The 16456-nt window shown below is 38.8% G+C and overlaps 4 protein-coding genes across 6 annotated transcripts; all 4 read right to left on the bottom strand.

The window, feature by feature from the left end:
• Positions 1–2136: 2136 nt before the first annotated feature.
• Positions 2137–3791, bottom strand: LOC103450446 (protein TIC 20-I, chloroplastic-like). Of its 2 annotated transcripts, none has more exons than XM_008389795.4 (3): positions 3569–3791; positions 3177–3316; positions 2137–3002 (listed from the first exon to the last, which is right to left on the bottom strand). In XM_008389795.4, exons 2-3 carry the CDS (start codon positions 3304–3306, stop codon positions 2365–2367), a joined length of 768 nt encoding a protein of 255 aa, XP_008388017.1. In that variant the 5' UTR covers positions 3307–3316; positions 3569–3791; the 3' UTR covers positions 2137–2364. The 2 variants fall into 2 exon arrangements, with proteins under 2 accessions (XP_008388017.1, XP_008388016.1); XM_008389794.4 differs by having other exon boundaries at positions 2137–3014; positions 3569–3776.
• Positions 3792–4151: 360 nt separating this feature from the next.
• LOC103450447 (uncharacterized) lies at positions 4152–7461 on the bottom strand. Of its 2 annotated transcripts, XR_003768772.2 has the most exons (8): positions 6926–7460; positions 6657–6799; positions 5605–5876; positions 5352–5506; positions 4941–5203; positions 4791–4853; positions 4317–4632; positions 4152–4278 (listed from the first exon to the last, which is right to left on the bottom strand). XR_003768772.2 is itself a non-coding variant. In XM_008389796.4 (7 exons), exons 1-7 carry the CDS (start codon positions 7206–7208, stop codon positions 4375–4377), a joined length of 1437 nt encoding a protein of 478 aa, XP_008388018.2. In that variant the 5' UTR covers positions 7209–7461; the 3' UTR covers positions 4152–4374. The 2 variants fall into 2 exon arrangements, 1 of the variants encoding a protein (XP_008388018.2); XM_008389796.4 differs by having other exon boundaries at positions 4152–4632; positions 6926–7461.
• Positions 7462–8898: 1437 nt separating this feature from the next.
• On the bottom strand, positions 8899–11084 carry LOC103450448 (peroxidase 9). The gene is made up of 4 exons (XM_008389797.4): positions 10521–11084; positions 10245–10436; positions 9945–10110; positions 8899–9472 (listed from the first exon to the last, which is right to left on the bottom strand). The coding sequence occupies exons 1-4, from the start codon at positions 10833–10835 to the stop codon at positions 9060–9062; spliced, it is 1086 nt and encodes a 361-aa protein (XP_008388019.1). The 5' UTR covers positions 10836–11084; the 3' UTR covers positions 8899–9059.
• A 647-nt stretch (positions 11085–11731) lies between these two features.
• LOC103450449 (uncharacterized) lies at positions 11732–16412 on the bottom strand. Its single transcript, XM_008389798.4, has 13 exons — positions 15836–16412; positions 15460–15602; positions 15211–15327; positions 14451–14565; positions 14146–14283; positions 13883–13978; positions 13672–13785; positions 13194–13262; positions 12960–13030; positions 12785–12878; positions 12322–12450; positions 12152–12241; positions 11732–12060 (listed from the first exon to the last, which is right to left on the bottom strand). Exons 1-13 carry the CDS (start codon positions 16223–16225, stop codon positions 11968–11970), a joined length of 1659 nt encoding a protein of 552 aa, XP_008388020.1. The 5' UTR covers positions 16226–16412; the 3' UTR covers positions 11732–11967.
• Between the last annotated feature and the right edge of the window lie 44 nt (positions 16413–16456).

Here is a 16456-nt window from a genome sequence, read left to right as displayed (position 1 = left end):
AAAATCCTTAGTTGGGTATGACGAATATAAGGAGCCCTTTTTAACATTCGAAACAGTCAACCTTTACCTTATGTATTGAGAGACAATGTGAACGACTAAACTTATTATATTTCATAAATAAAAACGTGCTGCTTACGTATTGAGATGATCGTAAATGTAAAAGAAAAAACATGTATACATGTTTTAAGATTTCTCTAGTGTAGCCAATATTCAAACAATCATGGTCCAGTAGTAAAATGCGGATTGCAAGGCTTCCTTCAAACTAAAAACTGAAGGTCACGGGTTCGAAATCCGCTGCTGATGTGGAAGCCAAACTTGTGGTCAAAGGAAGGCTGAAATGTCTCTGTGAGCCTTCCTAGCCTAAAAAAATAGTAGATAATCATGACTTGCCATTAGTTGTTCCCCTTTTGAAAAAAAAAAATTAAATAAATAACTAGAGTGGCTTATGTAAATTGAGTTTATCGAAGTTAGGCTTTAGTACAATATGTGATATAAAATCCACCCATACTTTTCCAAACTAACCCTTAGGAACTTCCATTCCATTCGATATTTTTAAGGGAATTTTAACGAAATACTCTCGATATTGTTCATTTTAACGAAAAAACCACATTTTTACCATTCTCTGATACCATTCACTACACATTTATTTGTCATTTTTCATTAAAATTTTTTTTTTTTTTGACTTTTCGTTAGTTTTCTTTATTTTTAACCCATTAAATTAATGGTGGTGTCTAGAAAATTTTGATCATTGGATCGAATGGATCGAAAAATATCAATAGATAAAAATTAACAAGAGTGTGTAAGAAGTAAAAAAAAATGTGTGAATAACACAATCCAAACTAATTTGATGACAACGAAGTAGGGGCCACCTCTCCAAAGTAAGATTTGGTTTTATTGTTTCTTTTTTCAGTTTATATGCTTTTTGGAAAGGGAATATTTCTACTCATCATGCTCACCATTACTGTTATATGAGTTTAAACTACATAAATTTTAAAATTTAAATTCATATAATGGTGATAAATAAGACGATGAGTATTACTACCAATTGAGAGTAGTGAATAAAAAATGCAGTATGTTGAAATTGGATTGGAACTTGCAAGCATGAAAGGCAACACAAAAACACGGTGTGCTGTGATGTGAGATTAATAACGACATGCATCTTATCTTAGGGAGTCAGGGACAATGTTAATTCAACAAAATTTTAATAGGTTGATGTTTACATCTTTGAAGTCATCGACACTGTTCTATGAAAGTGTGTAGAGTTTTCTTATCTACAATGTAGAAAGATCGTTTTAGGTTGGAATATCGCGCATGATACTTTGTTTTCCTGTTGTGGAGAGGACGACAATGGAACCTTCATCATCCATTTGCAGGCCCTAACCATGACAAGAAATTATATTCACACAAGATGTTACGGATACGTTATCTTAAGTGGATTCATAATTTCTGTACGTGAAAGTTAAAAGCACAAAGTAATGAATGATTGGGTTGAGATACATGACTTATATAATATGAGGTGGGTCATGTAATGGTTTTTTTTTAGCCAAAATGATCATGAGATTAGCATAACTCCTCACCTTGGTCGCTAAGATTTAAAAATCGATAAAAGTGTCCACCGTTAATCATTTGTCAAATCAAACCCTCCACTTGAACTAGTGATTTAAATTAACGTTTTTTTTTTTTTTTTTTTCACAGAAGGGTCAAAATGATTGACAGTCGATAATCTCAGAGGCCATATCTATTGATTTTAATACTCATAAAAGGAAAGTGAGAAATTACACCAATTTCATAGACCATTTCGGCTAAAATGTGGTTATGTAATATGTGCAAAAAGTGAGACACAACCTCAAGATAGAAATTGAGTTATATTTGAATGGCTTGGGGAGGTGAAGCTAGCTAGGTCAACCCAACCCTACCCTAATTAAAAAAATAAAATTAAGGTCAGGTTGGGTTCAGACGGGTTTTAAGTTCATTCTAACTCACCCGATCAATTTAAAATATCGGATTGAGCATGGACGAATTCAGGTTGTCTCAACCCAAGTTGTACCCTTGTCATTGCATCCCAGGTGCAAATGAATTTCTCTGCCTCAACCAAACCGCTAGGTATGAAATTTACAATGAGGCCTACTACAGCAATGGAAAGGAAAAGGAAATCCAAATGGGCATAAAATTATAATCCAGATGGGCACAAACCCTTTACCCAGCTGATTCAATTACAACACTTACACAAATGCTGCTTGAACAAAAACTAATTTCGGCTTTTCGAAAATAATTACTTCGGCTAACAAGTTTTCACCTCGTACAACAAATTCCAAACAATGCAAAGACAACATTCTTTGTGAGTTTCTGCTTTCGTTCGCTCTATTAGTCATATGGAATTTGAATATACGCAGCATCGCAGACGAAGGGGATATCAGCGTACATGCCAGCAAGAGCACAACGTATGGCTTCCAACACGGTAAAAAGGTAAGCAAATGCAATGGCCGTCCAGAAGTGCATCCCAACCTTACCCCAGTAGACAGCAAGCGGCATCCAACGACTCACAGTCCCTATCACCTGCAAGGCAATCTCCAACAGCATGCCCATCACCACATGAAATCTGAAGAAATGAGGCCATTCCTTTCTCCTCACAACTCCCAGATATGCAACGAAAAAGTATGCCATCAAGAACCAGCTGGGCAACCTCCCAATGGCTCCGAGGAAAGGGTATGTTAAGAATTCAAAGTCCTCCAGGAAAGGGTGTAGATGATACGCTGTCTCAGCATACATCCATGTCTCGTGTAGGGGCATCAAATAGGGGAGACAGGCTAACGTCCTCCACCACCACTTTGGCTTCTTAGTCATTGGAGGGAACCGAAAACTGTATGGAACATCCTTAGATGCTTGAGGGGCCATACGAGATTTGTATCTTCTTTGCAACGCGGGGATTGTGCGTAACAAGCTACCATGATCCCCACTTAAAAATCGGCTTGATGCAGCACAAGGGTTCAGAGGTGGCATAACTACGACAAAAACTATGTCGAATCAAAACCATCACTCGACTCATCATATGGATTGGCAAATGGTCCGTCAAATGCTCTTTGAGCAGATAAACAGATAGGATTGAGGACTACATAATCGCATACCGGAATTAAACAATCAGTACATTCACAATGCAATATACAACCGGAACTTACCTTCCTGCCGAGCTCTCCATGAACTGACGCATGGAAACGCAGACGCCTTAGTTCGAAAACAGGGAGCACACGACACCCCGAAATTCACAGAACTGCACCCGGCGGGCATGGCGCATCCATTCGGAATCATTGCCAAGTACCTGATTACATAAAACCCAATTTCACAAGTGGAAAACGTAATCCAGATAAAGGGATATGATTTGTCTCCAACTTCTCCAGTTACTAACTTACAATGCAGCCCAGTAAACGAAAAACGTGCAGAAATCTATCAGCTTGTAAAATGGAATAAGAAATGAACCCTAAATTTTAGTTCCAGGAAAAAACAGAGAAATGAAATTATGTGCAACCCAAAAGCCCCTAATTTCATATGATAAATGAGGAAAAGAGATTACCTTGAACAGGAAAGCTGGGGAACCAGAGCCGCAGCACCCACTTACGATTGCGCAACTTCAATCGAATTTTTTAGGGTTTTCCGATTAATTTCTTGTTGCTGTTGGAAGAGATGAGACACTGTATCTTGTTCTGAAGGGTGAAGATTGATGAGAGAGAGAGAAAGCAACGAGCCAGATAGAGAGACAAACACTGAGGCTGACGGTCTGGGCTACGGGGGAGGACAAACCCGGCCCGTTTGGAGATGATGCGGGTTATTCATAAGCCGTATGTTTACTTGGGCCAGTTGGGCTCATTTAGCCCAAACGCTCATTCACTTGTGAGTGACGACTTTTGTGCGTATCAGCTAACACGTGGACAATTCTCATTGGGTGATGTGAGAGCACATGCACAGTTAGATTCTTTTTAGGCAATAAGAAAACTAACGAAAAATTCAAAAAAACTTTAATTTTAATGAAAACTAACAAATAAAGATGTAATAAATAATACCAGGAAAAGGTAAAAATGCGATTTTTCGTTTAAAAATAAACAGTACCGGAAGTATTTCGTTAATTTTTTTTTTAACGTCTAATGTTTCAAACACACTAAAAAATGACTCCGTCATCACTTTCATAACATTTCATCCGCAAACAAATTTACATTATACAAAATTATATGTATATACCATTGATGAATTCAAATTCAATGTCCAAGATCCTCTCTTGATTTTGATCTCCTGGTATCCATATCACTTTCTCCTCTTAAATTTACCTAATCTGCCACATATGATACAAAACGAATCACAAAAAGTGTCCTGCAACTCTGCAAGTTAAGAATCGGAGCGGCTCTTTGCTTTCTGCAACACCTCCCTTAGAACCGAAGCCATCCTCTGTGCCATGTGCGGTTCCAAAAATCTTTCCTTCACTCTCTCGTAACCTTTCTTGCCCATTGTCAACCTCCTCTCTACGTGCGTTGCCAATTTCACAATGTTACTTGTCAGTGATGCCGTTCCTTCTTTACCCACAGGATGCAGTAGTCCTGTCGTGCCATTCACTACAATCTCCATGGTGCCCCCAGCTGCTGTGCCCTGGAGCCGCTCAAATGAATTCGAGAACCCGATTAATTGGAAGGTAAGATCCGAGAAACTAAGATAAAGATATAGATGACAGAAATATCAAGCAGATCTACATGACTGGTAAATGATGCATCGGAAAATGAAGTACAATTGTGCAGTAAGGGAAATACCAGCACAGGCAGCTGAAAAGCCATTGCTTCAATAGTTATCCTTCCAAAGCACTCCCCTCGGGCCTGCACATGATGACAGAGTTAAGCTTCTTATGTGATGACTGATGATGCACGAACCAAAACCTGAATAGAACACTCATTCTATTGTACCTGAGAATTCTGAACAAGAACATCAATGGATGCCAGATAAGGAGCTACAGTAAGGGTTTTATTCACGAAGTGAACACGATCCTGAATTTTTTTCTCTATCACAAAGTTGCGCAGTTCTGATTCATATTTTGTCTGCTTACTCATATCACTTCCCACTACTACTGCATGCATAGATGGCACCTGCAATTTCTTCTCCTTGATAATTTGCAGACTTTCATAAAAGGAACGAAGAAATAGATCCTGACCTTTTCCACGCGAAACACCTGCAGGTATACCACGCATGGTCCTTTAGATTTGCAAAGAAAACAAAGAACAAAACTGGAAACGTATTACACAGGTTTAGTTGCAGGAATTCAAAATTCAAAATACAGAGGTTTAGTTGCAGGAATTCAAATAACAAAGAAAGCATACTATTAATGATGGCAAAGAGTAGATCTTCATTTCGTACTCCAAGAGACTCTCGGACATGTTCACGAAGAACCCTCCTGGATACACTATCTTCAGCGATTTCCATTAGCTCCTTGCTATTTCCAAGGTGAACAACATAGGTTTCAGGCATTTTGATCCTACAGAACTCAAACGAACCATATCATCCACAAATGGTAACACAGTTTTCCAGAATAAGAATGATAGAATATGGTGCATGCGATTTTATGCTTCTTACCCTAAACGTTCCCGAGTCCGATTCTTCCAATATTCCGCTGTTGTATGTGAATCAATCATGGCACCAGCAACGAAAGGGAGGTGCTTAACATACTCCACTTTGAAATAATGCCCTCGCATTTCATGAATCCACCACAACACCTTTGGAAGAACACGAGGAACATTTTCCTTCAGAACAGCATCCAACCATTTTCCAGCAACAGCAGTATTTAAAACAACCAAATCAGCCTTAAGAGCTGTGTCTATAGATTTTTTACCCTTTGCGGGGAAGACCTAACAAGCATTGGAAAACACAAAATTAGAGAGGCACCAGTACAGGGATACCCAAGAAACAAAGAACTATATTCATAGTAATATATTACATAAACTCGACACCTCAGGAACTTAAAATGTACGGACGCTTCTCCCTGAATACACAACAATAGTAGAAAAGACAGAAAACGAGATCAAGAGGAGTGGGCAGTTAAGATTTTGCAAGCACAGACTCATATAGGAAATTTTGATTCCAAACGTTCAACCCCAGATGGAGGCATCAACTCTTTTTAATTGACATACCGGCTCCATTGCACATCAGAGGGCAAAGAACATGACTTTTGAGCAACTTGACCCGTTAGCAAAATTTTTACACCTGACGGTCCAATTTTCCAGCCACATTTCTTATGATCAATCGAAAAACTACCGTCTTAGTGACAGCAGAACTACAGCTGCACAATCCAGTATGCACAACTTGTACTCATTCGTTTACGAGTAACAACATCCCCCACCCAAAACAAAAACAAAAGATAAAAAGTTTATTGTTTGAAAAATTTCGGTCACTCCAACTCGAATGCCAACAAAAAACCGAAACATAAATGCAATATATATTCTTAATTCCAAATTGCAAAACTCCTATGAAACCTAATACATATTTTTCGTATCGTATCGTATCCGTAGACCAATTTTGAGCAGCCAAGCAATGTCAGAGCAGAAAGCACAAGTGAGAATATATTCGCAATGTAATGTTCGAACAAAAATTGATTAGAAATTGAAGTAATGTAGAGAAAGAGATGTCACCTGTACTCCCCGGTCCAGCATTTTGTTCTCCAAACTGTAAACCACCTCGCCGTCCTCCTCCGCCTTCTGGTTCGTTATCCAAACAACCTCCGCCCCCACTCCTCTCAGCAAGAACGCCAGCTCCATCAGCAACAATGGACCTCCTGTTCCATTTTTTTTACAGTTAAAAAAAGAGGGAAACTAAAATAAAATTGAAAAGATTGAAGCTTTTTCAATTTCCCATTTTTACTTTTTGCTTTCCGATTTTCCGAGAAAATTAAAGTTTTTACCGGAAAGGGAGAGCTCGTGGGAGACCAAGAGAACCAGCTTGGACTTCATAAAGTCCAGAGGGTTCGGTCCGCCGGTCCCCGCGGCTCGACCGGCGGCGGAGTGGACCACCTCGGCGGTTCTATCACCTCCATCACCGAAACGACCACCAGTGTTCGCGCTGCACGAATCGAACGCAGTTCTCATAAAGAAAACCATGGCGGTGGAGAGTGAAAACAGTGCCAGAACCAGCAAGGACCATTTCTTCTTCTGCACTCCCATCCATGGATTCGCCGGCTTCCCCATCAGTCTCTTACGATTGCATGAATGAATTTCATATGCTGCGAGTTTCGGATTCGGGGATTTGCAGGCTCCGATCTGGAACGGCAATAACAACAATGCCGAAGAATCGAAGAATCGAAGAAGATTAAATCTGAGAAATTTTTTATTGCAGCAGTGGTTGAATTTTGATAATAATTTAGTGGCGGGTCGGCGGGTGGGCTCGACACGGCGTCAGAGCCCCACAGGGCTTTTGGGAGTCGGATTTATACGACATTTTTTTGGACTTAAAAGTTACGCCCGCATCTTTATTGCTTCTTTTGGGCTAACCATTTCTTGGGCTTCCCGTTCACGCTCATGTTTTTTTTTTTCTTTCTTTTTTTTTGGGGGTCAAATAATAGGGTTGTAGAATGTTATTTGACGGTATAAATCGTTTGAAAGTGTTTTTAAAATAAATAAAAAGGTTTTTAAAAATAATTTTTAAATCAATTCTTAGTAAAAATCTAATTGAGGCTTGGAAAAGTGCTTTTAGAACACAAAATGAATTGCACCAAAAACGTTTTCGGTCATTTTAAAAACACATCCAAACAAACTCTAAAATGAATTGATGCTACAATACTCTGAAGTAGTGAATATTGTCCTCCGTTAAAATTGAATCGAAGGGTTCTTAGCGGTGGATTATTTGATAATGATTTAAGTTGAATGCTCTTACGAAACTCTATTTTTAAAACAAGAATAAAATACAAAGTTATAAAATATTTTCAGAAGTCTCAAAAATATCATATTTGACCATTTCTTCAAAATAATGCATCAGACACGGTTTTTTCATATTTCTAAAAACCTATTTCTGTTGATTTTACGCTTGTTTAACTGCTCCATAATTTGGATCACTAGTTGTTCTACATCATGTATTGCCACCTTTTCTCATCACTTAAGCTTATTCTAAGAACTTCGCTTTGAAACTTTAGGATTTTAAGCGATTGTTAACAATACTTAGAAAATGATATTTTTGAAATGTCAAAAACAATTTTTTTTTACCAAAGCCATATTGCAAATTAGGGATTAATGCATATTTTCAAAGTTTTAGAACTTGATGGATAAGTTTTTTTTCTTAATTTAATATGTTTAAGAGGAATTAGAGAAAGAGTAGGAACAAAAGAAAAGAAGAAAGAGGAAGCAAAGGTAATTAGCAAAAAGAACTTTAGCATTTCACCATACCACGTGAAAAGTTGTCCATTGTGAATGGACAAAGAATCATACTTTGGTTTTTGTTTAAACAAGAATATGTATGTTCCTGGGAAAGGCATCAACCATCAAGAAAGAAAAGTACAAATGATTAAGATACGTGTTTTACTTTGCGTTTATCTGGAAACTTTGCGGCATTAAAGCTAAAAAGCCCTTAAGAAATTAAAAAGGGAAATTAAGAAAGTGCTTAATACTAGGAAGCTCTTCATAATTTGTTTCCAAAAACATTAAAAAGCTACAAACCAAAAAGTCTTTAATTAGTTTAAGCACACAGAAATCGACTTAGCTAGTTAATTACTTGATTAATGCGCGGCGCAGTTCTTTCTACTGAGCTCGTTGTTTCTATGCACCATGTTTACTTGATATATGATCCTGATTTTGATTTTTTCTAAGTACCCTACGTGTTTAGGGTTTAGTTCGTGATTAGGGTTTCATCAATTTAATTATGTATGATTTTTGGAAAAAGAAAATGTTTAATACTGGATAATTGGCCCTTGTTTCATCATGCTTATTTATAAAAAGTACCACACAAGTTTAGTTTACAAGAATTGAAGGTTACAACTTGCAAACAAACAGTCCTTAATTAATTAGTTCAAACACACTGAAATCAACTTTAATTAGCTAGTTAATTATTTAATTAACGCGACGACAGTTCTTTCGGACTTCGCCCTTTAATCCAGTGAGAGGATTAATGTTCCCCATCTTAACCATGGACTGAGCAAACTGCTGAAAGAATAAGCGCTCATTGTCTGCATAGGTTTTCACCAGCTCAGCTGCCTTCCTTCCATTTCCAGTTAGAAGCACTTGGTCTGAAGTGAGAAGTCCTTTTCCCATAAGTAGAAGCTGGAAGTAGGTGTTGTCGAACCTTGCAGGGGAAGCAAAGTCCAAGGGAGTGATGTTGTTGTCGCCACCTCTGCTAGGGCAAACTGATTTCAGACCAAAGTAGTAACTTCTCTCTAAAGTCGAGTCCGGTTGGTCGTTCCCGTTTTGGTTGTACAGCCTCCTCTTGAACGTGGAACACTTTGCAACCCCAATTGTATGCCCTCCTGCATTGATATAAAAAAAAAAAAGAATACCTAAGTGTTCAACTTGCAGTTGTGCCGCGTTTAAACCATCGTGATTCGTGAAATAAGTTAGTTTTACTCTACGAAGGATAGTATCACATCGTAACCAAAAAACAAAATGTTTCACTTTCTCATAACCACCTTTCAATTTGCCCCTCAACTTTCAGTTTATTTCCGATCCCCTTTAGGTTTGAATTTGTGCCTAATCGTCGAATTCTGAATTTGTGCCTAATCGTCAAATTCATCAAATTTTCTATTAATTGGATAAAAATAACCCTCAATTTGATGGAAAATTTAACATATTTGACGTCATGGGACAAATTAACATGTTTAAAAAGAATAGAAAAGCTCAAAACTAACTTGAAAGTTGAAGGGAAAATCAGAATATGTCCCAAGGTGAGAGATCCCTTAAATAATATGATTACAAAAGCGAAAATTGAGTATTATTGGGTACCTGAGAGGGCAACTAAGTCAGTTTCATCAAGACCTTGACGCTTGAAGGCGGTTATTAGGGTTGAGAGATTGGATCTTGGTGATGGAATGTTGTTGTTTGAGCTTTTTACACTTGCAGTTTTGGAGTCCCTTCTTCCTAGTGGCAACACCCAATTAGGTCCATCGCTCTGTAATTCAATTCCACCACATAAACCAACCAAATTGGTCACTTATTAGTAAATTAAGTAATAGTCCAGCTATGCAATATACGTTCGTTCTTTATTTATAAACCGACGTTTGAGGGTGTAATTAGTTTGCTTACTAGTACAGTGGATGCCCTAGCAGCAAGAGCGACAATGTCAGCACATGACACAGTCCGGGGACATGCTTCTTCTAGCTCGGCTTTGATCTCATCGATCACTTCAAACCCTCTAAGAGAATTCACGTTTGGACCTGCCCCCTTTTCGCTTAATATTGTCGTGCTGTTGTCTAGTAGCACCGAGGCGTCACAACCCTGTCGTCCAATCATATCGTATATTCAGCCTTAGCCATGCATATTTTATTACACATATCAAAGTAAGTTTTGATCAAAACGAACCTGAGCAAAGCAGTCATGGAAGTGAAGCCTTAGCAAAGAGGCTGCCACCCGGGGGTCCTTCCCGATGGCTCGCTGTAGCACCGAGATGACAATATCGTTAACCTGAGGGCACGACGAGTGGTAGAATTGTGGGAAAAGACCGTGAGACCCACCCGCCGGAGCATGCCCGCCACCATGATGATCAGTACTAGGTTTACTTCCCCATCGGGATCCCCACCCGAAGTTGAACCCTTCTGGGTGAGCGGCGGAGAGCGTGGCTGAGACCACCAATGTCACAACTACAAGACCTAAGAAAGTTCCTCTGAAGACTGCCATTGATAATTCAAGTCCAAGGCTTTGAGTGTATGGCTTACTCTCACTGCATGGTGACTAGTTAATATATACAGGTGAATTAATGGAAGAAATGGAACCACTCCCCTACCAAATCCTCACTGGACCACCTACTACTCTGGATAACGAGCTATTGACATTGTCAAATTTGATATCTCTGCGTGCTCGACAGTGTTTCTGGTGTCACCTGCTCCAAGGAAGAATATTTCCACGTACTTTTTTATTTTTCTCTCCTTTTGGCTAAGAGTTTGCACCACTTTAATCAGTCAATATGTATTATTCCCTCAAAATGGGAAAAAGTTGGGGCAGGAGTGCTGCACTACGTCATTTGTAGGCCTCACTGACAAAAGCATGTGATTGGTGAATTTTGATTCCATCAAACCTCACGATTTTTCACACGGTATGAGACCTACAATAGCAGTATTCCAAATCAATCATGCACCACTATGAGAAAGTTAGAACACTTTAGTAATGCATGATAGGCTTAAAATACCAACGACTGGGGCAAAAATCCCAACGCGGTTTAAATATTGGGTGTAGGGTATAGATGAAGGTGATGTATTAATTTCTTTGTGAGAATGCCATTGCAGCTAAACATACTAAAACTGGAAAAAGTTTAAACTTTGAACCGTATACCACTGGAGTTTCAATTTTGCAGAACATGAACAACTTGACAAGATGACACCACAACAACTCGAAAATGGCGTATAAGGTTGGTACGTATATTGATTTCACATTTCTGATTTCAGTTACAGTGTGACTGATTCAATTGCGATGAATAGATTCGACTTCTATATGCAGAAAACCTATGTTTTGACAGTGTCTTCTGCCAGCTACGATTTGCAGGTACATCTAACAACCCACGCGGTAACTCGTGTGAATTCGAAGAACTTAAAACAATAAGATGGATATGAAGTCAGTTACATCTGTGGTCTGTCTAGTTTCGAAGGATTTTACACCGACAGAAAACATGATACGATACATATGTACATAATAATTACAAATTTCTCTGTGCGCGATCGTGAACTGATTTTTACCCGTCAAATTAACGAGGGGACTCGTATGATGAGGAACGAGCTCCCACGTAACAGTGGATCGTCGATGAAGAAAATTGCGATCATGATATGCATAGTTGCCTCATTGGTGTTAGTAGCCTTGCATACCGCAGTGGTACGTGTGCCTTTACCAGCGTTCCTTTGTCCGTATATTCCTGTACATATACAAAATGTTGAGAACGATTATGAAACTGAGACGCACATAGCAAAATGTCAAGGAAAAATCAACATCCACTGCATACTTACCGTTCTCTCCACCATTCCAACCTTATGTATGGTACTAAGAAGCTCCCCTTTCTCGAACGGGATCAAGGCTTCCACCCATACCATAGAGTCCTGTTAAGCAAAAGATCTTTATAGATGTACAAACTCCACTATTGAGTATCAAAAGGAAACAATGAAACAAGCACTCGTACCTTCAATTTTTCCTGAACTGCACTGCAGAATTCATTTATGCCCTCACCACTAAGAGCAGATATGCAAATCACATCATCTCTCTTTTCTGCTTCCAACTTTATGCTTTCAGGATCGCTAACCTTATCAACCTGCACAAAAGCAGCAGTGCATCATCACTCGTGAGTATACATTACTAGAACGAAACCTAGGACATGCCAAAATATCCCATAATAAAACATCGGTATTAATCTAAGAAGACCCATGCGCACAGCACGCAAATAGAACAAACACCACACATGTGAAAAAGAAATTCCCTAAGGTGATGGGGGATCCTGTGCTTTACAAAGAATTTAACAGGAAACAAGAAAACGAAAAAAACTCTTTAACCACAAAATTCCCAGATATGATGAATCAGAGTTTCTTATCTCCCCACATTGCATTGATAACTGAGACATAAAATATAAATAAAAAGATTCATCGTACCTTGTTCCACACCATCAACTTTGGAATTGCAGACACGTCTAGTTCTGACAAAACTTTGTCTACAGCTTCTATCTGTTGCTCAGCCAGTGGATGACTGAAGTTGATATCAACATCTAATAAGATAACAATGTCCGCCATCACAAATGCATCATTTTAAAGGTTTCCCAACTTGTACCTGATATCCACCACATGCACCAACAATGATGACTCTGATATCTCCTCCAGTGTCGCTCTGAAGGCAGCAACCTGTATGATGCAGTTTAGAGGACAGAAGTGAAAGACATTATCAGCTGGACTGATATTGAATTTTCATCCATAAAAACATTTTCCTTGCAGTAGAGTTGAAAATGAAAAATGGAAGAGAGAGAGAAATGGTAGCAGATTCATGAATATTGTGCAAGCATCTTACCACTGTAGTTGGTAACTTCTGAATGAAACCAACAGTATCTGTGAGAAGAAACTCTTTCCCATTCTTCGTCTGGAAGAAAATGAAAGTCTTACAACCAAATGGAAGTAAAGAAGCACAAAATTATAGTACAAGAACTATAAAATTTCCAGCATAAGACTAGCACATCTACTAGAAAAAGACTAAATCATGCTACATAGACCTGATGCAAAAGTACCGATGAACAGATTCGCTAATAACAGATTGCGTGAAGTCCAAATTCTGAATTATAGGAACTAAAGTTGCACATTGTCAGTGGAAGAATCAAAGATGGTATAGCATGTCAATCAAACTTTCATGCAACCTGAAGCCTGTTCGGTACTACATCAAAAAAAAAAAGTTTGCAGAAAAATAATGTTTGCTTCTCTGACTATTCAGTTGTTTATACCATAGATAACTCATAACCATGAAATAAGAAATTTGCTGAGTACAATCAAGCTACCTGAACCCTTCTTGTGGTTGGATCTAGGGTTGCAAATAATCGATCCTCAGCAAGGACATTGGCTCCAGTCAATTGATTTAAAAGAGTACTCTTTCCAGCATTGGTGTACCCAACCTAGTTGCCCAAAGCAGTACATGCACAACATCAATAACAGAAAGAAAGAATCATCCTTATAATTGTGAATTAAAAAATATCTATGCTATTTACTTACCAAAGATACTACGGGGACAGGTACAGAAAGCCGCTGGTTCCGGTACTGCTTTCTATGCTTTCGAACAGATTCTAGCTCCTTCTTGAGAACACCAATCTAAGCATCACAGACATGTTTACAAGTAAATTAATTCCCAGATACAAATCTTATTTTACCAAAAAGAAAAAGAAGAAACAATTAGCCTCAACTGGAATCTGTAGTTTGTAATCTACAATTCATGCAACGAATTAGTGAAATATTGACGATTCATTCAACAGGCTTACTTGAGTACGTAAGATACGCTTATCCACTTCAATTTGTTTCTCACCCATCCCCTTAACCTGTCCTCCGGCCTGACGCTCAAGATGGGTCCACATTTTTGTTAGCCGAGGTAACTGGTATTCCATTTGTGCCAACGCAACCTAGAAACATCACAATCGAAAATTGTCAGCATGAAAATTGTGGAAAATATTATTTTGTTATTAAGTTATTACTAGTTAACATAACTGTACCAAGTAAGATTTTGGCGTATTTTAAAATAAAATAAAACACATTATTACTAATAACTAAAAGCACAATGACTAATTGCCTGCAAAGCTGCTTCATGTGTTGCAGCCCGCTGGTTGAAAATATCCAGAATGAGGGCAGTGCGGTCGCAAACTCTAACCTCCCCACCAAAAGCCTTTTCCAAGTTGCGCAATTGCCTAAAATAAGCATTTGAATAAAATTTAAAAAAAAAAAATTGCCTAAACCCAAAATCTAACATTAAAAAATTGCATCAATAGGTATCTTCACCGAGAATAATGAGTTTTTGAAGCTTTTCAGAATAACACAATGCTGAAAGTGTGTGGAGACATGCATACGATAAACAGTCATATTTGTAAGGTTTTACTGAGAATTAAGCAGAAAAAAAAAAAAAAAGAATCTCCATATTTCTCAAATCAATGCTAAAGCGAAGACAATTGAATTCTGGTCCAAATCATCTGGTAGGCATAGCAAATTGGTAGATACCGCAGACAGGGAGTAAGTATTGGAAAAAATAAAACTGTCCAACTCATAGAAGTCAGGAAATCCTAGCTATCCATAGCATGATATTGGGGAATCTCATTGCTATTACCCGAACAAGCATGAAACCTATGCTTGCGTATTCGTCCATAGGTCAAATTGGATATGTAATATTGGAATAATTGTTGGAGACTCAAATGGTGGATATGCAAGCATGATAACTTATATGTTGTTCTATATCTCCATTAATATAGGAACTTTTGCTTGCATTGTATCATTTGCTTCTATTCTCTATAGAAGCATAAACATGCATGAAATAACTATAATATCATTATGTTTCATACCCTGCTGATAGCTCATCATCGAATATCACAGTCTCCACACCCAATGCGTTAATTGCACTCTTGATTTCTGCAACCTTGCCAGACCCAATATACGTCCTCGAGTTTGGAGAAACAAGTCTGCATTACATATAGGCATTAGCGATTGAACACAGGTGACCAAGAAGAAACAATTTAACATATGTACTAGCAAGTAGCAACTAGGTTAAAAATCAACTATACTAGCAAAGAAGCACGTCGAAAACTACCTACTTTTGATATGTGGAACCAACAACCATAAGTCCAGCAGTATCAGCTAGCTGGGTCAATTCCTTGAGTGATTCCTCCACACCAAACGAATCCGCTGTACCGCGTTTGTGCTCAACACCCACAATGTAAGCTTTTTCTTCGAAAACCTGCAGAAAAAATGGCAATGAACAAACACAAAAGAGATTGCTCAGCCTCCCCAACACCTATCAAAACAAGGAATTTCATCCCAATTTATCATATATAATTTTCCCCCAAACTACTCCCTTTCAATTTCGCCATAATGTAACTCTTCCCAAATCAAAATTTCTATCTTTTTCTCGAGAAACAACACACAATCTCAAAACAAAACAGTAAAAAAGCAAAAAGGAGTCCGACCGACCTCCCTTCCGTTCCTAAGCTTGAACCGATTATCATCGCCGCTCTCCTCCTCCTTCTTCTTCCTAACCCTAGTCGCCGGAGCTAGGGGTTTATGATCCTCCAATTTGGCGTCCGCCACTCCACCAACGACTCCGAGAACCTCTCCATTTCCGGTCTCTACAACATCAATCGACGTCGGGTCGTGCACCGAAACGTCTCCCGGTTCCACAACGCCGAGTCCAGGCTGGACGGCTCTTACGACGACGAATCTAGGAGTAGCAGCATCGGAATATTGTTTTCTGAGCGAGAGAGAGAAAATCGGACGACTGAGTTTCGCAAGAGGGCCGGAAATGGGATGGTCGTGGCTGAGAGGGGAGGAGCGAATCAGAGAGCAGCAGGAGCATGCGCTCATGATCGGAAATTTGGTCTCAGAGAGAGAGAGAGAGAGAGAGAGAGAGAGAGAGAGAGAGAGACTCTTTCAGCTTTCCACTTCCGAAGGGTATCTGTTTATCGTTGGCTTGCAGAGTGTTCTCTCGCGCCTCCTTTCCTTTAGGCCGCAAATTGCATAGACGACTTGTCGTTCTTTCTAATTTTGGGATATTTTCCGAATTGCCAAATTTCTCTCGATTTTGCAATTTGAAGG

This window comes from Malus domestica, chromosome 15, assembly GCF_042453785.1.
Source record: "Malus domestica chromosome 15, GDT2T_hap1".
In the NCBI taxonomy this organism is placed as follows: Eukaryota; Viridiplantae; Streptophyta; class Magnoliopsida; order Rosales; family Rosaceae; genus Malus; species Malus domestica.
Note: the sequence above shows the minus strand (reverse complement) of the source record. Positions and strands in the feature narration are given on the sequence as shown.

Coding starts and splice junctions, on each gene's coding strand:
- LOC103450446 (XM_008389794.4), bottom strand. CDS start 3,306: ATGATTCCGAATGGATGCGCCATGCCCGCCGGGTGCAGTTCTGTGAAT. Junction 3,015..3,176: donor ATGGAGAGCTCGGCAGGAAG/GTAAGTTCCGGT, acceptor GATTCGACATAG/TTTTTGTCGTAGTTATGCCA.
- LOC103450447 (XM_008389796.4), bottom strand. CDS start 7,208: ATGGGGAAGCCGGCGAATCCATGGATGGGAGTGCAGAAGAAGAAATGG. Junction 5,877..6,656: donor TGCTGGACCGGGGAGTACAG/GTGACATCTCTT, acceptor AATGCTTGTTAG/GTCTTCCCCGCAAAGGGTAA. Junction 4,854..4,940: donor TTCTTGTTCAGAATTCTCAG/GTACAATAGAAT, acceptor CATCATGTGCAG/GCCCGAGGGGAGTGCTTTGG.
- LOC103450448 (XM_008389797.4), bottom strand. CDS start 10,835: ATGGCAGTCTTCAGAGGAACTTTCTTAGGTCTTGTAGTTGTGACATTG. Junction 10,437..10,520: donor TCCATGACTGCTTTGCTCAG/GTTCGTTTTGAT, acceptor ATTGGACGACAG/GGTTGTGACGCCTCGGTGCT. Junction 10,111..10,244: donor CTAGGGCATCCACTGTACTA/GTAAGCAAACTA, acceptor ATTGAATTACAG/AGCGATGGACCTAATTGGGT.
- LOC103450449 (XM_008389798.4), bottom strand. CDS start 16,225: ATGAGCGCATGCTCCTGCTGCTCTCTGATTCGCTCCTCCCCTCTCAGC. Junction 13,263..13,671: donor CAACCACAAGAAGGGTTCAG/GTAGCTTGATTG, acceptor ATTTTCTTCCAG/ACGAAGAATGGGAAAGAGTT. Junction 13,031..13,193: donor AGAAGTTACCAACTACAGTG/GTAAGATGCTTG, acceptor TGCATCATACAG/GTTGCTGCCTTCAGAGCGAC.